General features: G+C 45.0%; 3 protein-coding genes across 3 annotated transcripts; all 3 read right to left on the bottom strand.

Annotated features, from left to right (window-relative positions):
* Positions 1–4718: 4718 nt before the first annotated feature.
* Positions 4719–5511, bottom strand: Cdlc2 (Cytoplasmic dynein light chain 2). The gene is made up of 3 exons (XM_033380302.1): positions 5403–5511; positions 5280–5341; positions 4719–5184 (listed from the first exon to the last, which is right to left on the bottom strand). The coding sequence occupies exon 3, from the start codon at positions 5138–5140 to the stop codon at positions 4871–4873; it is 270 nt and encodes an 89-aa protein (XP_033236193.1). The 5' UTR covers positions 5141–5184; positions 5280–5341; positions 5403–5511; the 3' UTR covers positions 4719–4870.
* Positions 5512–17261: 11750 nt separating this feature from the next.
* LOC6903187 (mitochondrial E3 ubiquitin protein ligase 1-like) lies at positions 17262–18444 on the bottom strand. Its single transcript, XM_002132850.3, has one exon. The coding sequence runs from the start codon at positions 18358–18360 to the stop codon at positions 17338–17340; it is 1023 nt and encodes a 340-aa protein (XP_002132886.2). The 5' UTR covers positions 18361–18444; the 3' UTR covers positions 17262–17337.
* Positions 18445–23479: 5035 nt separating this feature from the next.
* Positions 23480–24208, bottom strand: a5 (antennal protein 5). Its single transcript, XM_001356987.4, has 2 exons — positions 24035–24208; positions 23480–23975 (listed from the first exon to the last, which is right to left on the bottom strand). The coding sequence occupies exons 1-2, from the start codon at positions 24182–24184 to the stop codon at positions 23490–23492; spliced, it is 636 nt and encodes a 211-aa protein (XP_001357023.4). The 5' UTR covers positions 24185–24208; the 3' UTR covers positions 23480–23489.
* Positions 24209–25584: the final 1376 nt, after the last annotated feature.

Genomic DNA, 25584 nt, shown 5'->3' with positions numbered 1-25584 from the left:
AGACAAGAGCTTAGAAGTAGAAGAGGGCAGAGGGGAGGGCAGAGGGGAGGGCAGAGGGGAGGGCAGAGGGGAGGGCAGAGGGGAGGGCAGAGGGGAGGGCAGAGGGGAGGGCAGAGGGGGACGAAGAAGAAGCAGTGGAGGGCAGAGCAGAGCAAAGGCAGGAGGCAGGAGGTGGGAGAACAAGAAGAACGACGTTGACGACAATGGAATTGGTCAGGCAGAGATACGAGCACCAAAAGGAGCAGAGAACAGAGAAGAGAAAGCAGGGAGAAACAGAGACAAGTTCTGGTTGATGATACGTAAGCCAAATGAAAAATCGACTCCCTAGTGGGGGGGGGGGGGGGGCAGCGCCTCCGTAGGAGTATATCGCATCCTGCAAATCCCCCTCACAGGCTCATTCATCACACACCCACACACACATAGACAAAAAAGAAGAAAGTAACTTCCGTCATGGCTCAGAGGAAAGCTCTTGTGTTCCTCGCTCTCTCTCTCTCTCTCTCTCTCCTTTCTGTCCTTTGCCGTCCTTCTGGCTGCGATTACTTTTTTGTTTATGTCTGCGATTATCCAGTGCAATGGCTGTATGAAATTTTCGCTGACCACGCCTACGTAATGTTCCATATGGGAGAGACAGGCAGGCCGGCAGGCAGTAGGCAGATTTCACGGGGTATACCCCCTCGGAGGGTGGGACGAGGAGCAGCGTTTGTTGGTAACAAAATGTGGATTTGAAGTGCATTTGAATTTGGAATAGAATAAAATAGAATTAAATCAATTAATATAATGGAATATAAAGCATTTTGGTCGTGGAAACATTTGCTCAGAGTTTTCGGAATATAAGGAATAGTATTTAAAGTAGTTTTATATTGAACATACATATATTTGTACATTTCAGATTATAATCTATCATCTTTATTTTATTTATTTATTTTATCTACAATCTTTATTTATCTTTAAACTTTATCATCTTTATTTTCCACTATTTATACTATTATTTTCCTATTATTTTTATTTTTAATATTCTTATTATTATTATATTTTTTATATTTTTATTTTTAATATTCTTATTATTATTATATTTTTTTAAAATTTGTATTTTTAATATTCCTATTATAATTATATTTTTTTATATTCTTTTTATTACTTTTTATTATTATTAATTATTATTATTATTAAATATTAATTAATATTATTATTATTAATTAGTATTATTTTATTATTATTTCTTTATTATTTCTATTATTATTATTATTATTATTCGTATTTTTCTTATTATTATTATTTGCTTATTTTCTTTCATTTCAAAGGGTACAAAAGTCGTCGTTGCACATCCTCAAAAGTTCCCTTTTTTATGATTTTAATTTTCGGTACAAATTTGGTGACATTTTTGTTTTGTTTAATGAGAGAATATCTGCTTTGCCATGAGGTTTCCATTGCTGTTTGTTCTCCCACACACCCACACACCCCCTCCCCCCCTAAGCCCCCTTTAGTTTGTGCTTCCTGCTCCCTTTTTTATGCCACTGTCGAGTCTCCAAACCCTGTGCTCTGCCCTGTGCTCTGCCCTGTGCTGTAATAAAACTAATGTTGACTTTGGACTGACCCGTTTTCCGGCCCTGGAAAATCTAGTGGCATTATGGCAGATATGTACAGCAAAAAATGGCAATAATTATAGCAGCTGAGGTCAGAGCAAAAAACTTTACATACTCGAATCCATGTGCGTATGTTTCTGCGGTTGGTCCGGTTTTCGTTTGGTTTTTGTGAGGTTTTTTCCCCGCTTTGTATCCAAGTAAAATGCAATTACACTTGTACTCGTACTCGTACTCGTATCTATTGCAATTGTCTCTGTGTGTGCTCGAGTTATGTTTTGTAATTTCATATTGAGGTCAGTGCTACTGACAGTAATTTATAAAATTTATATTTGTTCATTTTTTGCGCGCTGCTGCTTCATGGACAAAAAAAGGTCAAGAGTCTTGCTCATTTGTCGCTGAACTAGAAGTTGGGGGGGGTGGTGGGGGGGGGGGCCCCTGAAGGTTGTGTTGAGAGATCAAACAATGCCGGAAAGGGTGTGGAAATGATGGGAATTCTGAAAACCACAAAGCCGTGTAGAGTTTTAATGGGAATTCAAACATTAAATAGATCTAAGGAAGGTTTTTCTGAATTTTTAACACTTTTGAGGGCTTTGAAAATTCAAAATTGGGAAGTTTTTGTGTATAAATAAAACTTACGGCTAAGAAAAGCCCATCCCAAGGACCCAAAAGGCTTCTTCTGCCTGCCTTCTCCTCATATCCTATAGATTTTCATCACTTTCTATTCAAAAAACTCTTCAAAAACCCATCCAAAACCAACGAGTACTTCAATCCGCCTACTCGCTAGCGCCATCTACTCGTACTCACTCGCCAGAGCGGCACTCACTCACGTCCAGCCTCTGCGCAGACTCAACTCGGCCTCGAACTGCACTCCTCTGGCCATTCAGCCCGGCCCACAGCAGAGGCAGACACGAAACATCGCTTGAAGGGTAAACAGCTACCATAAAACCCTGGATTTCTGGGAAGGGCAGGCACTGGTTCAGAGGTGGAAGCCATTTGACGTGAATCCAAACATTTGCCAACCTTTGTTGGGGCTGTTTTTTAATGCTCTCTGGCATGAAGGCCTGTTGAAATATTATCCATAAATTGACAAACGTAAACGTAAAAAAATATTAATAAAGATTTTGCAGCGTAAAACTGATTGCGTGGCACTTAAATTTTTACGGCACGCTTTAGCCTCCAAAGTGGGGAATTACTGTGTGCTTTTTTGTATACTTTTTTGCGGGCCGAATCCTTTGCCATGAAATATGCATGAGAATCAGTCTGACTGACCCTCTCTGTCCGTCCGACGGATGCACGGACTCTGACAGAGGAGGCGCGTCAGCTGTCGGACAAGGCCAGAAGTCGTCGAACTGTGAAAGCGGCTCAAACCAACTCTATCCTCCTCCTGCTGTCCGAAATCCCCTGGAAACCAGGGAAAATATTTCCATATGCTTCTCTGGCTGCTGCCAAGTGTAAAAGTATTTCGCAAAAATGTGCACATATATTCCGCTCTTTGAGAACTTTATTAATATTATTTTTATGATTATTATTGCGGCTGCTGGACTCAGGCCTCGACCTCGATCCGACTGCCGACTGCCGACTGGAACGTGATCTGGCATAATTACCGCCAGCGATGTCCCGTCCGAAATTGGCCAATCGCTATGATAATAAAAATACATAAATGCCAGGGCCAGGGCCAGGCCACTGCGGACGGCACACGGAAGCAGCACAGCCCAGCCCAGCCCGGGCGGCACACTGGACAGCGACAATATTTTAATTAACTTAATTAAGCAATTTTTATTTGCCCATAACCAGGTGAGGCGGATGCTGCTGCCACTGCCACTGCCACTGCCACACCACTCGTCTCGCCATTGTTTGCCCTGCGATTGTGATGGACTCAAAAGGACATTATCGCAGAGTGCGGGTCCTGTTTGAATGCAAAAAGCATTATCGGATGCGCTCGTTCGTTGGGTTTGGGCTCATTGAAGTGTTGATTGAAAGCTTGAACCCAAGGGAAACTTTACAAATATGATTGTCTTTAATATGGCAGGCATTGCCTGAAATTCCCTGATATTACAAAGTCTTTTTGGTTGACAATTGGGGGATTATTAGGGGCTAAGGCACCTGAGATATCACCTTAAGTAAAGTACTAGTACTTTAGTACATTCTGTGAATCCCCTGCACTGTATAGAAGGAGATTTAAGCCTTTTGGTGGAGCAACAGTGCCATCCACAAAGATACCCCTCATTACCTATTAGATAAACAGTAACTAGAATTATCAATCATTACAAAGACCCCATACTGAAAAACAGTATAGAGGGGTATTCATAACAGATTTGTGGCAAAGGGCATGTGTGCAACTTCCAGAAGGAAGCGTTTCTAGATCAGCATCAATAGCCGAGTCGATTGAGGCATGTCTCTCTGTCCCTCTGGAGCCTTGATCTCAGAGACTAGAAACCTAGGGAACCTAGACTAGGGAATTGCCATATCTACCAGATTGCCAAATCTGGATCAGATTGGCCCATTATTATGTCTAGAATGTATAAGCCATTTCATTCTCTCACGCGCTCTCGCTCTCCCCCTCTCTTTCTCTCTCTCTAGCACATGTTTTCTGGTCTGCTTTGCCTGTCGCTGCAGACAAGCGCCTAGATCTCAGACCTAAGGCCACCAAATGTGGTATCCAGACTGCTGTGATATGGCACTGTTGCAAGTGTATTTCAAAATTTGGAACCGTCCCCTGGCGCCCCCACAAAAGACGAAAATCTGTGGCATTCACATCCCCCATGAAGATACGAAAAATTTAAAAACGCAATATCACAGAGAATGTCCATTTCTACCAGTTTGCCAAATCTGGTTCAGATCGGTTCGATATTAGAGCCAGAATGGACAAATCAATTTTCAGTGGCTACGCAGCGCCCGACGACACGTTTTCTCTCTCGCTCTCTCGCACACACTCGTTTTCATGCAAAGCAGCGGCGCCAGCCGACTGAGGCAGAGCAGCGGTCGGCAACAGTGGACAGCAAGAAAAAGAAAAAAAAGGTGTTATGGTATTGGTGACGATTACTACGCAGCGTCTTTTCTTATGCGGCCGCAGCAGCGCCCCCTCCCCTCGTTATAATTTGTATTTTGTTTTTGAGCAATTTAATTTTTTTTTTATTAGGGAAAGTGTTGCTTTGGATTACAATTTATTGAGATTTGTTGGCGGTGGGTTAACTTTTTTTCGCTGCAGACGGCCATTCTAGATGTTTAGGTTATGTTGAGGTGGTTCCCTGGGAGTTTGGCTGTTGCTCAATTGTTGAAAACTCCCGTTAGCCGCTCTTGAAGAGCAGCACGGCCACCTGGCCCAGGTAGAAGTAGATAAAGTGGCGCGTCTCGTGGGTGACGTATGAGCCGAAGTTGCGGCCGACGATCACGTGCCAGGTGGGGTTGTACTTCTTGTCGAACTCCTTCTTGATGTAGGCCGCAATGTCCTTCTCGATGTTGTACTTCTCCAGGGCCATGGTGGACACGTCCACGGCATCCTGCTGCATCTCCTCGCTCATGTCTGCGTTCTTGATCACTGCCTTGCGGTCCGACATTTTTCTTCTCTGTTTTTTTTACCAAATTTCTTTGTACCAAATTTCTAAGCGGAATAACCTCTAATTAGTTTTGCATTACACACACACACACACACAGGCCCTTATGCATGTGGTTGTTCTTCTGGAATGTTCTTCTTACCAGTTTTCGCCGGCTTTTGCTGCTTTTCGCCCTTAGACTTGCTCTTTTTCCGTTTTTTATTCCTAAATATAAAAATTTTGTTATTTACCCGAACTAGACTGCAATTTGATTGACAAATCTTACAACCGCACACTTTTCCTGAATTTTTGATTGAATTTCTCAAACTTTCCTCCAATGACTCGCACTTTCCAAAACGCTGTGACTGCAGAAACGAAACGAGGGCTGGCTCAATGCACTTACACGATATGTTAAAGAGTATATATCGCAGTAAATATCGATGGGCTGATCCAAAATACTAATTAGTATTGATTTATGGGTATTTGCAGGTATGACCATATTATCCACCAAGCCCTTGAGCCACACTATCACACCAAGGTGGTGTTGTTGCCATTTTCAGTTAATAAAAAATTCAAATTTATTAAAACTCATATAATTATGTTCTTGTTTCCAGATTTATCGAGTTCTTTTCTCTTCAAAAGATCAAAAGATTAAACGGGCAATATGTAGATTTACATGTAGATGTAGGTGTAGATGTAGCAAGCTTGTAGAGCTACTCGTCGCAGGTAAATCCGTTCTTAAAGGTTCCGCCATTTTAAAATATTTGAAAACTGACTTCAAATTCGTTATTTTTGACCACAAAAACCCCCGGGAGACAAATTTCAAGCAAATCCGTTGAGTTTTTGAAATAAATGTCCACCATATTTCGACCTTTTTGAGGTTAGAAAGAAAAAATCGGAGGTGATGGAACAATTAAGACCTTGGTCAGATATTTGAAACCCTGCTCAGCCGCCCACGTCAGACGAAGGCTGTGTAATCTGTCCTGAAGGATGCGTAGCCCATGAAAAGGTTAAAGAAAAAGTCCTGCAATCACGAGGTTGGGTCCAAGGGAATCTTTAATCTTTGCTCAAGCCTTACTTTCCCATTGCTGACCGATTTTCCACCATCCACAGGCTTTATTCCATTCCAGCACATGGGAGACCTACCAAAGTGAGGCCAAGATTGAGATGAAGGAGAATGAGGTGGAAGATTTCTCCAGTGCGACTTCCATGGTTGCCCAAAGGCAGCCCAACGAGAGACCCAAACGACACGGACAAGACCTTCGATCAGGAGACTGTCGTCCGTCTCCAAGTCCAACCTTAAAACTCATGATTCAGTTTCAAGAATCGCACTAGTATTCCATTCCGAAAAACCCACGTAGAAGCACCTGTAGCTTCGACGTCTACACATTCACGCGATCAAAATGCAAATTATATTTTTTACGAGATGGAATGGGGAGGGGGGGGGGGGGGGCGGCGGCTATGGAGTCCCCATAGAGCCAGCTCCATCAAATCACAATCGCATGACACGAATTGGAAGCCGGAATTTGCACTTAATATGAAATTCGTTAATTTCCTTGCTGCCCCCCGGCATGGGTCCGGATCCGGGTCCGGGTCTTTGCCCCCGTCACTACTTGCCTCACATTTATCACACATCCGCGCTGCAAAAAGGCTGTTAAATTCGATTAGACATGCAATCACGAGACTTGAGCTGAACGGCAAATTTTAGATTGAATTTTAATAACAGCATTGTGGGCTCTCGCTAATCAAGTAATGCAACCAATTTTGAGCGGCAACAACGACAACATTGTGAACAAATTTCGCTTGTTTTTCCTAATGAAAAACCTAATTTAGCGGACACACGCTATGGTCAAGGATTTATTATGCCAGGGACAGGGACTGGGCCTTAATCTGACTAAAGGCATGTCTGTCTGTGCGGGTTTTGAATGGAAATTGATGCGACTTCCGTGGGTGGCTCATAATTCTCACTCAGCTCATTCATTCGTAATGAATCAGGTGAATATTGAGGGGGGAATCTAGAGACTGCCAACAAGACTTTGAAGTGGGATCGTTGGGTTTTTTAGTAGGAATTAAGTGACTCCCATATCCATTCCTTCGATTACTCCAAGACACCAACTCATTTCCACGTTCATTTACATAAAATACCTTCAATAAAGTTGCTTTTTTCCTCCAACACAAGTTCGGAAAAGCGTTTTCCATGGGCTGTACGTTCTGACAGGACTCAATTGTGAAAATGAAAAATAACTTCATAACCGCATGTTAAATCTTTGCTGCCTGAGACCTGCCTGAGTGCCTCCTTGGGCTTTGTCGAGCAGAGAAACAACAAGAGGCAACAAGCAACACAATCGCACAATATTTCCGGGCAAAGGTAATAAATAAATTGCATACGTAATTAAAATCGACGACTCTGCACAGGACTCCGCCTCCTGCTTGGAGGCCAGGCCATTACAGCAGCAGCAGCAGCAACCACGACAATGCCAAGAACAAAAGTTTTCCGACTTGACTTGTGTGTGCTTCCCCTTTAACGTCAACCGGTCCTCACTTCACTCCACTTCCCCCTCGGTTTTCCCTGATTTTCCATGGTCTTTGCTGTTGCCTTGTTGGCAGCTCTTTTGTTTTTTATCCAGGAGTTGCATGCGAACAACATGGAAATGGTTAATGGGGGGGTAATGGGGCTGGTAGGGCCCGCCTCTCCTGCGGCTATACCCTTGAGAGGGGCTACATTGGCTGTGGGCATCAGAATGGAGTCCCAGTCCGAGCTAAAACACCTTTCTTTGGCGCGATCTTTCAGTCCAAGTGATTTTACAGGGCATTTTCCACTTCATCATGTCCTGCCTGGGCCTTGTTTGCTTTTAATTTGACTTCATGAGCAATCAACGTCACGACGGCCACGACTCTCTGGGTCCTCGCCCTGCTTGTTCAGCAATTTGCATGACAAAAGCTCGGCTCGGGCTCCCTAGGATCCTGGGCCCAAATGCTGAGTAGTATCTTTCACGAATCCCACGTAGATGAATTGTTTAGCCATTGTTTAGCCATTATTTGACAAAAGTCACGCAACACGAGAGGAAACTGGGCGAAAAACTTGGGGGAAACCCGCGTTAAAGGTGGCCCCGGCTTTAAGTTTTGGGGGGCGCTTGGAAAGCATAAATGTGCTTGTTGTCAGGCGAGCCATTAAAAAATCAAAACAAGTTAACAGTAACCAACTAGCGAGGCGATGGGCGACGATGGTGAAAGGCGAATCGGAAGCCGGATGTGAGAGCAGGGCTCCTTTGCCGCAAGTTTGCGGTGGCGGCATGCGGCGTGTACAGGAAGCAGGCACACACACACACACACACACACGGGTGATATGAGAAGCCATTGTTGGTGTTGTTGTTGCCAAAGCCATGTGTCCTGTGGCTTCAAGCGCGAGCGCCAGAATCGCGATAAAAAACGAGGCAGAAGGCAGACCAGAAGATGCGATTTGGTTGCAAGGAATACCCCTTAAAGGAATGTACTACAACTATCCAAACAGGAAGCGAAACTTCTGCCAAGAGGACTCCTTATACACCCTTCGTTTTGGCGCGTCTACGGGGTATGCAAAAACCAGATTATAGGAAAAGGCTCAGGGTCTGACACTGATGTGCATGTGTGCTGACATCGGTGACCCATGTATGCCCCCCCCCCCCCCCCCCCCCCCCCCTGCCAGTCACAGGAAGAAGAGCCCCCAGATATGGGGGCCGCACAAACGAGAGTCATTTGCTTTGGCCAACAGGTTAGCACACAGCCAGCAAAGTTGCTTAGTTTTTTGGCTTTAAGGAAGCCAGGAATTCGCTGCAATACGCATAGTTCTGGTGGCTTTCGCAGATGTCAGCGTTTTGGCATTCTAATGCCATTAACTTTGTCATAATTCAGTGCAGTCTCGCAGTCCACAATTTATGCATAATGAGCACCAAGGCGGACCAACTCCGAGCTCCATGCATATGCAACTGGCAACCCAGTGAGCAAAAGCCAGTGGCACGAAGTGGCAGGAGGAGTCCCTGATCTTCAGCTCCGAAATCCCCACGATGTATGAGAGCTTCTAAAGGTGTACGAGGCGGAGGCTATCAAGGACCTTTGCACCTCTTCTCTGTTACCAAATTGTTCATTGGGTTGTGGCTGGTGGCTGCAACCGTTTGAAAATGAGCTTCTTGTTGGCAAATATCGCCCGCTGGGTACCTCAGTGGCTGCCCCAGCCCCTCCCCCTGCCCCTGCCCCGGCCCCTCCTATAGCCTCGACAAGAACTAAGCTAGCCAGCCAGCCATATTAGCAAGGCATATGGGATGCTGGGTGGCCTGGCCTGGCCTGGCCTGCTGCCCTGGGGGTGGCCATGGCAGGTGCAATTTCTTGGAAACTCCCAAACACAGAGAGCCAGCCAGCCCCCTCATGATATTTGAGAGCTGGCAAGCATCCATGACTTGCATTAAAATTGTGCGTGTGTGTGTGTTAGTCGTGTGTGTGTGTGTATCTGTGAATTTCTGCTCTCGACTCGTAAGCGTCAGCGAATATTTTTCAGTTATTTGCTTTTCATGGTTTTTCGGGAAGTACTCTCGGTTTTCTGCCAAAAATGTATGACACCGCATTTACGAGTATGCAGAAAAGAGAGAGAATAGTGGTGAAAGCACACACAGAGTGGGGAGTGGGGCAGGGGGCAAAAGCCTGGGAACATTTTCCACATTTTGCATATTTGCATTGGGCAAATTAATTTCGCCTGTCATATTTACATTTCCCTCTCGCTCTGGGCTCCAACTCCTTTTCACAGCTGTCTCCCTCTCTCCCTCTCTCTCTCTCTTTGAAGCTGCAAGGGCACGTTGCGTGTGTTGCCGATGCGATTTCAGTGTCGGTAATAGACCGAAGGCTTTAGAACGATGAGCAGCACTGTATGGAGGCCCTAAACCGGTCGGTTTTTGGATGTTTACACTGGAAAATATCGAGGGAGGCGTTTTGCAGGTAAAAAACTCATCGTTTAGCCTCCACCTTCTAGACGTGTTTCCTCATGCAAGTGTAATTGTGTGCGTGCTTTACATACACAAACACATATTTGGTTAATTAAAAATAGCTGCAAATTATTTGACTTTTATGATATGGAATGCCTGTTGCTGCCACTGCCGCTGCTGCCGCTGCTGCGGGGACCCTATTGTGGCTCTAGTTTCATATTCGAGTTGATTAAATTACGCCGACATTTCTAAGCTCGGGTATAAATCATTTTGTGGCAATATTATATGGCTCTGTGTCATAATTCATTTAAAAGTTGTTTAAATTAAGGCGGTTTAGCTCTTACCGGGTTCATCTGGCACATCTGACGGATAATAGTACCGAAAACCCATCGAAAAAAAACCCGACTACATCCATAATGTTTGCCCTAAATTGACTAAAAAAACAAGTTACCAACTTTCGCCTCCTACGAAGAGAATTTGTCCCCAAAAAAATACAGATAGAGTGTGGAGGGTGGAGTATGGAGGTTGCATTGTTTGCATGCCCTTTGCATATTTTTAGGCAAGAACAAACTACTTTTGCCACTTCTCCATCGAGTGCATCGAGAGAGAGAGAGAGAGCGAAGGACCAGATGCTGCATGGGGAAAAAGTTTCCCATTTGTCTTTGTCACTGCCGCAGCGATCAAAGTTTTCGGCTTAAATTTCTGCATGCACTTCAAACACGCAATTGGCATGTGACGACGACACAACATACGAGTACGAATCGAATTCCCCCCCCCCACCCCCACCCTCTATTCCGTTCCCCCCTCGTGGCACTCCTGTTGGATATTTCAATTTGAAAAGTTTGACTTAGTTTTTGTTGTCGGCGCTCTTTTCGATTAAAATTTTGCATGCGGCAGATTAAAAACTTTCACATCCCAAAGTTACAGGCACTCTTTTTTTATATATTTTTTTTGTTATGTACTTTCCATCCGACATTCTTGCCAACATTTGCAAGTCTTTGGTGGCATCCGCATTCAATTGCCAAGTGGCACAACAACAAGCCACATAAAGTAAATACGGAATTCAATGGGTTACTCGAGGAGAGGGAATTTGACCTGGAAGGGTAGGGGAGTGTCTTTAAAGCAATAAATATATTTATTTTATTTCCAATTAATGTTGGTGATTTATTGCATGCCTGCGCTTGGCTTTAATTCCAATTTTCGACTCACTCAACGCCACGAAAATACGAGCACAAGAGAGCAAAAGGGAATCGGAAGATCACGCCATGCGACGCGATGCGACGCGTCGCTGCGATCCGAAAGCAACAGCCGAGCGCATGTGTGTGTATATGTATGTATGTCGTGTGCTGCTGCGGTTTCTGGCTTTGCAGGCGAGGGCGTTACAGTTAGTTTTTTTATGCTTCGGCAACAACAACACAACTGCGAGCAAGAAAATAGTTGCTCAAGCATTGAAGCACAATAATGGGCATATGAATAGGGTTTGTAAAGCAATTCACGGCTGCGCATGAGTGGAAAAAAGTGGAAAAGTAAGAAAAAAAGGAAAAAAAAACAAGAGGAATCGTCTGAAAAATAAATGAATCCTTCAGAAATATGTACCAAAAATAAAAATCAAATAAAAAATGTAATTTACCTTTTTTGCGCCGGTTTCCTCCATCAGAATAATCCTAAAAAAAAATATATATATTAACATTTCTAAACGCCTCCGATATTTACATATATTTCTACGACTATTCTACGACACGAAATTACCCCTAAACTTCCATGCCCGAAGCGGGATTCGAACCCGCAACACACATTGGATCGGTGTTTTAGGCGGACCAACAACCTAAGCACCGATCCAAGCCTGTCGGCAAGTATCGGATATCCAAACGAATAGATGAATGCGAATTCCAATAGGAAATAGTATTTTATGAGGCGGTTCAAGTCCCCACTACCCTTTTGAAGCTCATTCTTTTTTGTGCACTATTTATTTCCATCCCGCTAATACCCTCCCTCCAATGGATACAGCCCCCCGCATTTGTTCACACCGACCCAAATGATTTATTTAAAGAAAAGCCACAAACACTCTGGGCTCACACACACACACAAACACCCAATGATACCCACACAAAAGGACAGGGGGGGGGGGGAGGGGAAAGAAAAAAGCATTTTCCTCTTAATGTTATTTAGGACTTGCTGGCGTTTTCGCTTTTGATGGGTCTCGAAAAAATTTAAATTTTTAATGCCATTTCGGCGTAATTTGGCAGTTCGTTAGGCCTGTTAAGGAGGCAATCGCAGAGCCATGCACAGCCACCCACACTCACGTGGTAGTAGTAGACCCATAAATATGAATAACAACAAAAGCCTGGTCCTGGGCATGGTCCTGGTCCTGGTCCTGCTCCTTCTCCTTCTCCCCTTCCCCGTGTGTGTGTGTCTCATATGACACATCGTTACGCTTTGTTAATGGACTCTGTGCCGCGCCTAAACAATGAGAAGGGGACTTAAGATCTAAGGACCTCCACAAGGAGAGGAGAAAAGAGGGCGGAGCGAACATCTCAGCTGGAAAAGCACATCAAATTACAATTAATTATTTAAATAATGTTAATTTGCATGCATTTCAAGGATGATGACAAAATTTACTCAATTACTCGAACACTGAGACTGCAAGGCAATTTCGCACAAATTTCATTGTGAAATAATGTTTTTTTAAACTGTATACAAATTTAATTTATATTCAAAATTGTTGTGCTTTTTCAGGTATTTTTGTACGCATTTAAGCCTATATTTTTTGTGTTTATTTATCTTAAGGGTAAAATGATATAATAATAATAATTTCGCTCTTTGGCGCTCACACATGAGCCGCTATTTGGGCGCTCTGGGCCTTTGGTTCAAAATATATTTGAATTCAATATTTCTTTGTAATTTTTTAATACAAATTTAAATATAACTATGATAAAAATACAACAAAAATTGAATATATGTATATATCAATTTTGAAATTAAAATTTAGACAAAACTTTTATTTTTAGTTTTGTAATAAAATTATTTACAATAAACATTAATATATTAAAAATTTTTTGATTGTATCTTAAAAATGTAGTTTTAAAAATTTGAAAAAATTCAGAAAATACATAATTCATATTTCTTAATTTTTGTGATAAAATTTATAAAAAATTTATTGTATATCAATTTTTAAATAAAAATGCAGACAAAACTTTTATTTTCAATTTTTTTAATAATAATATTTATAAAAAAATTCATACATACAAAATTTGTTTATTTGTATCTTAAAAATTGGTTCTAAAAATTAAAAAAAATTCTGAAAATACCTAATTCATATTTCTTTATTTTTTTTGTTTAATTTATAATTGTGACGGTCCCTGTTGTTTGCCCAATAATTATTTTCCTACTGAGTTGTCCACTGTTTAATTTTTTATTTAGTTAAGCCCAAAGCTAAAGCTTGATTCTCGCTCTGTCTGTCTGTGGGGCAGCACAAACACACTCACCTGATCAAATACGCCAAACATTTGGGAATTTCTGCCCCACAGACACTGCCACAGTGCTCCCCGCCCGCCCGTTCCGCCCCCCTCCTGATTGGTGGAATCTAAAATGTAACTTTAAACTGCCTGAAGCCTGAATCCTGAAGCCTGGTAGAGGAATGGCAACAACATCAAACACTTGGCTCCCAGCGTCAGTTCGAAAACTGCATGACATGCGTGTGTTTGCTTTGCGTTAATGAAGTTGTGCCCTGGCTGGGGGGAGGGGGGGAGCAAGCGAGATAGCGAGAGGGAGACACACTGAAATGGTGCTCCCCAAAAGCCAAACGGGCGCCTGGTGTGGGTGTCTACGCATGCAGACAGCTTAGCGCGTCATCAGAGTCCTGGCTGGGCGCGGGGTGGGGGCGGGGCGGGGGGCGGGTAGTCTGGTAAAGGTAAATGGTAACTGTAACGTTAATACCGTTGCACACGAAGCGCAAATGAAATGAAATGGGAGGCAGGCAGACAGAGAGACGGAGAGACAGAGATATCCATATAGCTTGGCACTCCCTCCATCTCTTAAGGATTTCGTTTCTCTTCTCCCCCCTCCGCCGCCCTCTCAGGCATCAGCCATCAACGTCGGAGCGGTGTGTCTTCTATGCAATTAGTGCTTTTGTTGATTATGTGGAAAATATGTGTATTACTGGGGATTTTCGCTCCAGAGTTTTTCAAGGCAAAAAAGTATCCACCCAACGAGAAGATACATCTCCATCTCTCCTTTTGTATGGGAAGATTCAATCGGATCCAACTGTATCCCAAAAATTTGGTATCTTCTAGTCGAAACTCTTTTTTTTTGCTGCTTTTTCTGGGTTTTTCGTTGTTAAGGCAAAAACTTTGGTCGTTAACATTGGGATTTTCGCTTAATTAAACTGAAATACAGAAAAGCACAGCTCAAAATGTTTAAATATTAATGCGGATGAAGCCAGAGATGAAAAGAGATACTTTGTGAGGGGAAGAGGTATCCGAGTATCGTTGGACAGCTGCAGGAGAAAGAAATAATCTGAAATAATATATTTCCCCTATGAAAATTTCAAAATATTCCACATATCCCCATCCCCCTCCCTCCCCTCTTTTTGCCTCAAATTCCGCACATTTCCCTCCAATTACCCCCCACTTATCATAGCCCAGAACCCTCATCAAAATGATCTATAAGGCCAATCATTCGCATGGCCCAAAAACACAACAAATATTTTAGGAAATTGTTCAAAGAAAAAACATATTTAGAAATATTGAAAAAATACAAAGAAAAGCGGAAAAACACTGAAAATCGGAAAAAGAAAATGGGGTGGAGAGGAAAACCAGTTAAGGGCGCTGAAAAAAATGGGAAAACATTAAACAGATTTAAGCAAATTTGTTTTGGTGCGTGTGCCATCAATAACATTGGCAGCATATTTGACTTGCCACCGCTTCCGGGCCCCACCCCCTCCACTCTTTAGAGGGTGGCTTGCCAAAAGGGTTGGCAGCACCCCCGGCCCCGACCGAAACCTCACTTTCGCTGGCTATCTGACTTTGGCTAATGTTTGCCGTTCTCCGACTTCAGTTTCATGCAAATGTGCTCCATTTTCCAGTGTACGCCGCCCCTCTCTCCTCTCCCCCGCGCCACGGCGCCCTGTCAGAGGCGAGGCTCTCAAATTGCCCGAAAAAGTATGCAACACTTGACAGTCTCTGGCAGGGACGTGGCCTGGGCTAATTTTCTGTTTCCTTTGGCCTCGACTTGGGTTGCATGTAATTTGCAGATCGATAAGCCACGGAATACCCTGCCAGAGGGCATGCAACACTGGGGCAATCACTTGGGACTACTTTCCATGGAGCCTTTAGACCATTTAATCCCACTTAATCACACATTCTACCCATTCTTTAGCTTAAAAGAGTATCCTGCGTCTTCGACTCCTTAGCTGGGGCCTTTCTTTGCCTTCTTTGAGCTTTGTTTTTGCCACATTTTTGCATGAAAATCACGAAGTTGATGTCAAAAAAACATTTTCATACTTTATCGAATTTCTCTTTCGGCCCGAACCACTCAAAAGTATTACCACAATGGGCGGGGGCGTGTGGGTGTGGGCGTGGTGCCAGGTTGCGGTGCAAACAATTTTCAAAGTTGTCAATAAAGAAAAAAGAAAAAAGACGGATTCCAGGGAAAGGCAGAAAACATTCTGCGGCTCTCGCAAATGTCACATGCAGGGCCATTGGAGCGGCAGAGCGGCAGAAACGACAAAGGATTGACATACGAAAGGTATTCCCGAACTCAATTCAATCCAAAGGCTGCTTCGGAGAAGGAAAAGCCACCAATTTAATATTAAATATGAAAGAAAACCCCCCTCGAAAGTAGCCTCCGCTTCATAATTCATTGGCTGGTAAATAAATAAGGCTTGGAGCCTTGGAGCCCTGGATGGAGCCTTGCTGCATTTTAAGTAGATTTGTTTTTAAGTCGCTGGCAATTTAAAATGTAAATAGCCGGCAATTAGCTGCGAAACATGGCCGGGCATATGCACACAAGTACATAAATATATACGCACACAGACCACACCCACAGGCCACCCACGGGCCACCCACGGGCCACCCACTCGCCCGGCAGTGCAGTTAGTTTTTACCTTCTGTCACCTGGCATCAATGCCCCAGATGCCCCAGGCTGTGGCGCCACACCGGCCCTGCCCAACGAAGCAGCGAACCAACAATGCAGGCAGCCAAGTGGGAGAGCTCAACAATCGTTGTGGGGGGCCCACCGCCAGTCCCCAGTCCCCAGTCCCATTGTGCCTTTGGCCAGGACCTCCCATTGTTGGCCACTTTTTTTTCGCTCTCACTGTGCTCTGCGGACGAGTGGTGTGTGTGTGTGCCGAGGCCCGATGCATGTGCCATTGTTGAAAGTGATGCCTGCGCCACGGACCGACTCCGACTTGTTGCCACATCATCATCACCATCACCATCATCCTTATCCGCATCATCCTCGCCTGCCTCGTCCAGCACTTGCCTTGTAATGAGTTTGCCATTTTATTCTCATTTTATTTTATTTATTTGTCCGCGCTTTGTTTCAGCGAGCAGGCAGAGAATTCTTGACTGCATTTTAAATTCAAATTAAATAATGATTTAAGTGCCCCAAGCGGCTCCAGGGGCAGGTGCCGCCTTGTCGAGGCTTTAAGCAGAGCCCCATGGTAGGCACTGGCTCTGAGGGGGTCTATGGGGGGGAAATCAGCACATAAAATATTTAAAATAAAATAAAATACAGAGCCCCAGACCATGTAGGCGATACCAAAGGTATTTATCGGTGAAGAGAGAGTGCCGATCGGTTGGTAATCACTTTTCGAGGAGAGCTTCGAGGCAAGGAATCATTTTTACTGGTAGAGAGACGGACTCCCGCTTGTCTCTTACAATATTCTGTGCCCCAAGAGGATTTGCGGAGGGTCCAGGGGCTTGCACTGAGCCTCAGGTTCCTCTTTGTCGGCGGGAGGCATAGGCGAGGCTTTAAGCAATATTCAATACTCTCTTTCAGTAGGGAAGGCGTCGAAAGCCAGGACCAGGACACCCTTCCAAAGGCTCCAAAGGTTCTGCGGCGGTCTGGCCAAGAATCCGCTGTACAGGAAATGATTTTGGTGGAAGCTGCAGCCGCCGGCCACTGGCCCTGCCCCCTACAGGGCGCCTCGAAAGCCATGGGTGGCACTACTGGAGCCTTCCGAACGCAGAGGATCCTTAAAACTTGTCAACACTTTAATAATTTATAATAAAAGGGCTTTACATTGCATAGACACACGAGATTTGCGATTCAAGCGATGAAAGCAGCCGCTTTGGACACGATTTTGCCCCGACACACGGGGCATTTGGCGGCAATGCGGGGCGAGCAGTCCTCGCAGAGACACACATGGCCGCAGGGCAGTAGAATGATCTCCTTGGGGTTTGTGGCGCAGACAACGCACAGCTGATCGTCCGACAGTGGGGCGGCGGGACGACTGCGGGCACGGCGTTCGCGACGCTCCCTCTCCAGGCGGCTGTGTATGCGCGCCTCCTCCTTCTGCTGCCTCTTCTTGCGATACAATTTCTTGGCGATGAGGCCGATCAGGAAGCCTGAGACGGCGCCGCAAAGGGCAATCTTGAGGATCATGGGCCACTTGGCAGCCTCGAACCGCTGGATGAGGCCGGATTTTGTGGCGGTGGTCAGAAAGAGGCCCGCCTCCGGCGACGGCTGCATGCGCAACGAGTCTCCAACCAGCTGCAGCCTTCCGACGGCCGTCAGGGGGCTGCCGTCGCGCAGGACCTCCTCCGTGGTCTGGAGGCCCTTTTGCCGTATGCCAGTGAAGAATCCCAGGAGCAGGTCATGGAAGGAGGGTATGGAGAGCTTGTAGTGGTCGTAGACAACGTCCACGTCGAGCACAGCTGCGCCCAGGGCGTCCACAATCTCCACGCCGTGCTGCTGGCTGCGCAGCTCGAAGGGCATCTCGTTGGCGGATCTGAACAGGAGCTTGCGATGCTCCATCCAGAAGCCGGTAAAGCCCCGGGCCACCCGGTGCTCCTGCAGCTTCAAAACCTGCAGCACACCGCTGACACCCGGCACCAGCGCGCTGCGCAGGGGCACGCCCCTGGGCGTGACAGTGCCCCGGATCTCCGCATAGACCGGCAGACCCTTGGCCTCTTGGCGTTCCACAATGCCTTTGAGATCTCCGTCGATGCTGTAGTGCGGCGCAGTCTTCAAGAGTCCTACCACCCTCCTGTTGTGCACATATTCGCGCACGCAGAGGCCGAAAATTAATAAATCCACGCCGAGGGCCACAGATTCGTTTATGATATCCATTTTGGGATTTAATTTTTACTCTATTTCGGTTTAATACTACTGGCTACCTGGGGTCTACAGCTCTCTCTCAGCACTGAACGAACAGATTGACATTATTTTCGAGGGCAAATGAATCAATTTTTGACAGGATTGCCTTTATCTCTATTGGAATATTTTTGAAAAATGTTTTAAGCTAAAATATATGATGGCAAAGACATTCCTAAGACTATCGGGCACTACCGGTGTTTAACATACGGTCCCTCGCACCTCCTTAAACCTCCTCAAACCTCCTGGAACCTCCTCGAACCCCCTCGCACCTCCTCGCACTTTCTCGCACCTCCTGGAACCTCCTTAAACCTCCTCAAACCTCCTCGCAGCCCAAAACTCATGCAAAACCCTTTATTTCGATGGCCCACATTAATTGTGTATTTTATTTGCCAATATATTGAAGCTCCATGGCCTTAGCTCTCCTCATTCCATCGAAACCAGTTTCTCCCTTATGATTCCCAAGTTCCAATTCCACAGGCACAGAGACAGGCACTCCTTATTCTTACAATTCCCAAGCAGCGTTTCCCTCTGAACCAAGGTCTTTCTTCCCATTCAAATCCAAGTTTAGAACCAATAAAAATTCTCATTGGAGTTCCCAATTGGAGTATCCCGTTTCAGTGTTTTTTACGAGTCTACGACTGGAGTCTTCGAAACAACACGTTTTATTATTTTAGCACTAGCTTAAAGGACAGTCTTAGAATTTTTAAATCGATTTTGGGTCGTGTTTTTTAGATGCGGCTCGCAGAACAGTTCCCATAGCCGTCTCGAAAGTATTAATTTTGGTTCGGTTTTTATGTTTTTGACATAATTTAACCCATTCTTTATGAAATCACTCGGAACACATCTAGTTTTACCAATTTTCTCACTTATTTTCATTATTGATGGACCTACTTCCTTCGAGGCTTTTATTTTCAATTTTTCGACCTTTAAAAAGGACTTACAATAACGAAAATTTCTGTCTCATAATAAAGACAATCGAAATGATTTTTGAGAATTTTTCTAATGTCCAGAAGAAACAACTTAAAAAAAAAAAAATGTTTATGTGATTTTAATTTTTTTTAGAACGGAAATTCAAGTTATTTAAATTAAATTTGTTTCCTTAATTTTCTTTAATAAATATTGCCAATATATTTTTTTTTAATTTATGCTAAATGGAATAAAGATTTTTATGAAAATTAAAATCCACCGTTTTCTTTGGCTTGTGCCGAAAATATTCAAGTGTCGGGGATTCCTTTTCTTCCCCATATTTCCCCCCAATCAAATCCAGCACCTTCAGGGCCTTCCAATACATTCCATTTGGTAAACCCTCCTTCATTTCCGGCTGGGAACAACCCACAATGACCCAATTTGGGTCTGTAAGCCGTGAATGCGTTTATTCATTCGCAAACTACGCAATTGTTGGGGTGCTCGGGGGCAAGAACCTTGCTGGCATGCAGCCCAAAGGCGATAGAAATGCGAGTACTCCACGGCCAGGGGGGGAGACAGGGGCGGGGGAGAGACAGTTGGGATGGACAGTTGGTGGCAAAAGGCAGAAATCAAATTACAATTTCAATATGCGATGCGTACTAAATGTCTGCTGGTGTCAGTTTTGGCTTTCAATGTGCAACTGCCACAGCCACATGCAACATGCAACTTTCAGCTTGATGTTTACAGTTTATAGATGTGTGTTTCCCCCCTCTGCGACTGTCCGTCCGGCCGTCCGTCTGTCTGTCTCTACGAGTATATCGAGTGTGCGGAGTCCATGGATAGTGCGCTGGAGAGTGTTCGTCTGTTTCTGGCTGCTACATTTTGATTTGGTGCCACACAAAATGGATTTCTTGCCTGTCCATTCAAAACATTTCTATGCAGAGCCACAGTTATCCAGAGATGGGCACGTGAGGCACGACAACAGGGGGACTTCTAAGAGATATGGGGGGTCTGTCCACAGGTCTCGAAGGGCCTGGAAAGTGGTCACATTTCCAGAGACCAAGGAATCCCAGGTAACAGGGGGAAACGGGTCTCTAAAGGCCTGGAAATTGGCCATATTTGCACCATCCAAGGAAGCCCAGGTGCCCTAGGGTTGTATCTCAACACTCTCTATAAGAATCAGCTAACAATTAGGCCTCAATGAAGCTCCTATCCCAAAAACCATCCCCCAAGCCAGCAATACCTCTCCCTCTCTGGGTGAAACTCTTCATTTTAGTTCCCTAATGCCTCCCCCAATCCATATACCATCTCTATCCTGCTCTTTCCCCTCCAGAATCTCCTCCACCTATCGCCTATCGTGTATCTATCGCCATCCCACTGCCATCCCTAATCTCCAATACAGTTTACGTTTGCATTTTGTGCTCGTCCCTCTCGCTCTCTCTGTCACGTAATAGAATTTATCACATTTTAACTGTGTGACAGGAGCCACAGTCCGGCAGCTCCTGCCACAGCCCCTGCTCCCACTCCTGCTCCTACTCCACTGGGAGCTGCCACTGCGTGTGGCAGTCGTAGTCATGCATCGCAAATGCCATTCAATTCGGTATGATGCAAGGCAAAGTGTCACAGATATTGATTTGCCGCATAAATAATGCAGGGCCAACAAGTGTGCGGGCTTGTTTATTCATTACATGATTTATTCAGGCATCCGATGCTCCAATTAAAAGCATTTTTACATACTCCCCCCACCCTCCCCCGGGTCCCCTTCACCGCTCCTCCTCAGCGATTAAGGATAAGCCAGAAAACTTTGCCACCACTAAACGACTCCAGACGCCGATTATTAAATTAAAACGTGCGCGAAAAACTTGTAAAACCCCCGCCAAAGATGACAAAACTTTTCAGTCTCTCCCTCTGTGGTTATACCCTTTCGAAGAGCAGAGCATTAAGCCCCAAAAGATCGACCTACATGGACCCCAAGCCCTGGACCTCTTAGGGCATCCCAAGCTTCGTTTTCTTCTCGTTTTCTTGTAATTTAATTCCTTTTTTCTGCAACGCATAATTTATTATCTGCTGCACCAAAAATTTGTCACATGGGATAAATAATAAGAGCAAAAGTTTGTCCGCGCAGAAAAAAGCGCTGAACAGCGGATGGCAGCCATGGGATTTGTGGCATTGCTGGGGCAGATTACTCATACTGAAATGGCTCAAAAAAGCATACCAAAAAGACGCACAGTTTCTTATAAAAGAGCCACCAGACGAGCGTGAAATTAGAGCCTGGCTCTGGCTTTGGATCTGGCTGATGAGGCGTGGGAGGGGCGAGGCAATGAGGGGTATAATGATTTTGGGACTAAAGGAAGGGGTTTTGTACAGCGATATGTAGAATTCTTTTTCATTTGTCTTCTATGGGGGTTTATGGGCATTCGAAGGTAAAAAAGAGACCAACTTTTTGGAATACTTTGACAAAAGGGCAACAAAAAAGGTGTGCCCCTCTCATGGGACACTTGGGAACTGCTAGGATCAGTCGAAAATCACTCATATGGGCCGTACCTCGTGCCTTTTTCCCCTTGCCCGAACCCGCAAACGTCTCACCAGTCGGTGGTAGTGGAGTCTTCCTTCCTTAGAGAGGATCTAGATGGCTTTGAGTCCAAAGATTCCCCTAGGGTTAAATCGTACTCGTTGCTAGGGTTCGCGTCCTCGCTATGGTTCAAAGCACTCGCTACTTCTCAGGCGAGTGCAAAAATTTGAAGAATGACATTCGTGGGCCTTGAAAAAGGCTTTTTTTGCCAAGAAGATCTATAAATCTATCCGTCTTTCTACCAAAAAGTAACGAGTAATGCTGGTTGCTTTGTTTAGAGGTTCATTAGGAGGTCCATTGCTCATCTATCGATCTAGAAACCAATTGGCCCTGTCCTGCCAGGCTTTCTCTATCTTCTGGTGGCCTCCAAGAAGTTCTGGGGCTAATCTTAGGGGCATTGCCTCTCCTTATTACTCGTTTTGGGCCCTCATTAAACATTTCCTGAATACCAAGCACTGGCGGGCCAAGTTAATGCGATTTTCTTTCCCCACCCGCCACAACTTTTAACCTTCCTTCGCTCCCTTGGGTGGTTCGCCTCTTTCTGTCATTGAATCGATGGCGATGCCGATGCCAACTCAATCCGATATACCTTATCGAGCATCGATACCCCCCCCCCACACCGCCGCCGGACTGATTGCTGAACTGTTCTTCCAATGCAATGGCACCGCCCTCCCCCCCACCCCACGCATTGATTGACTTGCAACATTTTCCAAATCCCCCAAGAGCCCCCCACGACAACAACAACAACAACAACAACAACGAGAAGTGGAGTACCTCAAGGAGCTTTGCACTTGGCACAAAACTCACTTAAACTTTGCAATCATGATAGGACGTAATGTTAGATTTCCATTTATATAGAGAGCCCGCCGCCCCGCCACCCCCCGCCACAGCCCCACCGAAACAAGTGTGAAAGGTGCAACTTTCAGGGAGGGGGGGGTGGTGCCTGGCGGGGTGTTGCCATGGGGCTGCCATGGGGCTCCGATTCCACTCAAATAGTAACTAAACGCAGTCGAGCACAAAGCGCTTTTTGCGGGCAATGGCAAATAACCTTAAGGTTAAGATTACAAGGTAATTTGATTCAATTCCAGCGATAGGCGTGCCAAGGCAGCGGCCCGAGATGCCAGCGGAGATGAAGATGGGAAATGGGAGTGCCAGCGGGAGGGGGAGTGGCAGTGGCTGAGGGGTTTCCCGGTGCCGGTGTCGGGCCAATTTCCCCCCCGAATAGATGACAGTGTCAAGATAAGGACTGTTGCAGCTCTGGGCCTCGGGGCCAGGACTTTTCCCATCTCAAAGCAGGAGGAAAATGTCTCCTTTTTTTTTGGGTTTTCTTGGCTGTTGTTTTGTTTATCAGTTTGTGTATAAATTTGCCTTTCGCTTGACATATTTAGTGGCCTCGGAGAGACCTGCAGGATCTTCAGTTGTACTCCATTAAAAGGCCGAAATCAAGGGATTGCGGGGGGAAGTGGCCTCTAAGCACAGATAAAACAGCGATTAAAGAGGCAGATACTTGGGGATTACAGCCTTCCTATAGAGGAAACCAACCCCACGTTTTGGAATGCTCTCAAAATACTTTTATGAAACAATTAAACATCTCTACCGTCTCCCCATCAGCTCTCCCCTCCCCTCAATCCCCCACGCCGTACAGCATCTTCATCAATTCGGGGACATATTCGTCCCACTTCGACTGGAGGATATTCCCGGCCACTGGGGAGCCCATCTCGTATTTCTGCGTGAACTTTGACACATCGAAATTGCTGTGCCCCTCGGCGTTGCCCAGCTCGAGGGGCTTCTCGTCAAAGTCCAGTCGGTCCGACTGCTGGTAGACGAGGATCAGGTACCGCTGCAGACCGCTGTCCCGGGGCGGCAGGGGCCCAAAGTAGTCCGATATGGGCTGGCCCTTCGTCACGTCCAGCCCGGGCACATTCACCACCAGCCAGTGGAGCCACGAGCGGTACATGGGGTTCTGGCGGTTGGGGGCATCGGGGCAGATCATCATGACCGTGTAGAAGGCCTCGGGATCCGCATTCCAGTCGAGTTTCGGCTGGAACTTCAGCTCTTTGGGCGTATACGTCTTGCCCTCCTCAATGTCGATGGCGTTGTCGAATTTCACCTGCAATTTTCAAGAGCCTATCAAGGCCCTGCCCAGGACAATCTGTGGCTTGGACTCACCCTCAGCAGATCCTTGGGTGCCTCGTCCAGGATCTCCGGCATCACCTCCATCTCCCGCATGATCCGCCGCACATTCAGCTCGTTCTCCTCCTGGCTCTGGCTGCGGCTCCACAGAGCCACGAACAACAGACCCCAGCAAGGCAATTTCATGGCTCGAAACTGCACAGAGTGGGTTGTGGGCCTCCCTTTCTTTATATACCCGATTCGGCAGTAGATCAAATATAATTATGGAAATTGCCTCAATTTTCTATAATTCATTGGAGGGCCAATATTTACTGAATGGACGAGGGTCTGCTCTCAACTCTAATTGGAAGCAAGTGCAATTGATATTCATTCGTTTTGATAAATAGCGGGGCGAAATTATGGATAAATACTCGAACGGAGTCACGCAGTGACGGGAGATACATTTTAGAGCCCATTTGAGGAGGGAGCTGGCTAAAGGTGGGCTGGTTTTTTTTAGGGATTTATCAAGCAAACGTCTCGAGTGCCGGTCGTAATGTTTCAAGAGACTTTCCAGTGCGGTTTTTAAAAGAAAAATAATTTTATCGGATATATTAATCATTTTTCTTTAAGAATGTCTAATTTTTTAGTCGTGACTTTATTGCTTTATTTTTTGCAATTTTTTAAACGTAAAAAGGCCTAAAACTTGGCACATCTCATAAAAAACTATTGAAAAATGTTCTCAGTGATCGTCACGATTATTAGTTATCGATCCCTAAACAACACTCCGCCTGTGCCCTGCTGCTTATCTATCTTCTATGGTCCTCCGTCTCTTTCGTGTGTTCCTCGGAAATGCATAGAATTTTGCTTTGGAGCTAAACCTCTGAATATTTTGGCCTGGAATTTGATCAGGTTTTGGTTTGTGTCTTCTCCCATACCCAAAAGTTTTCCATTCTTCAATTAGAGCCAGTTTTGGGTCTGATTTTGTTGAAAGATTCCTCTTTCTTCCCACAAACTGAAGATTGTGGGGGACACTTGAAACATTTTGAACAAGCCACAAGCCGTTGCACATCGGGAGCTCTCATTGTGGTGCACAAAGTAGAACAAATCCGATGGACCCAACTTTTCAGCACATTTTTAAAGGTTTTCCGACGAAAATATTAATCTAATAAACCCTTTTATTAACCCAACCAGATGATAATCAGATCCCTAGACACAAGGAGCAGAAACGATGATCCCATGGCTAGAAGAACGACGAGCAACGAGAAGGCTCTGCCATAAATATCGAAAGACGAAAAAAACCACTACGGTTTTCCAAAGAAAAACTGAACGACGTCAGAGAAAAAAGATATAACATATTTATCCCAAATTTAATAAACATTAACTATTTAATAAACCTTAAATAAATAAAGAAGCCCTTATTAAAATTTGATTTATTTCCACATTCAATGAATAAAATCCACAAACTAAATTTACTAAATTTTATAAAATTCTTCGACCCATTTTTCACCAATTTCCAAGCAATTTAAAGCCTTTTATTTCTGTTCCCCAATTAAAAACTTAAAACCTTCACAGACCAACGAGTGAATGAATTAATATAAGAGCAACAA

This window comes from Drosophila pseudoobscura, chromosome 4 (assembly GCF_009870125.1).
Source record: "Drosophila pseudoobscura strain MV-25-SWS-2005 chromosome 4, UCI_Dpse_MV25, whole genome shotgun sequence".
Taxonomy (NCBI): domain Eukaryota; kingdom Metazoa; phylum Arthropoda; class Insecta; order Diptera; family Drosophilidae; genus Drosophila; species Drosophila pseudoobscura.
Note: the sequence above shows the minus strand (reverse complement) of the source record. Positions and strands in the feature narration are given on the sequence as shown.

Excerpts from the sequence above, each read along its gene's own strand:
- Cdlc2 (XM_033380302.1), bottom strand. The coding sequence starts at position 5,140 with ATGTCGGACCGCAAGGCAGTGATCAAGAACGCAGACATGAGCGAGGAG.
- LOC6903187 (XM_002132850.3), bottom strand. The coding sequence starts at position 18,360 with ATGGATATCATAAACGAATCTGTGGCCCTCGGCGTGGATTTATTAATT.
- a5 (XM_001356987.4), bottom strand. The coding sequence starts at position 24,184 with ATGAAATTGCCTTGCTGGGGTCTGTTGTTCGTGGCTCTGTGGAGCCGC. Across the intron at positions 23,976-24,034 it reads CACCCAAGGATCTGCTGAGG|GTGAAATTCGACAACGCCAT; the intron begins GTGAGTCCAAGC and ends TGAAAATTGCAG.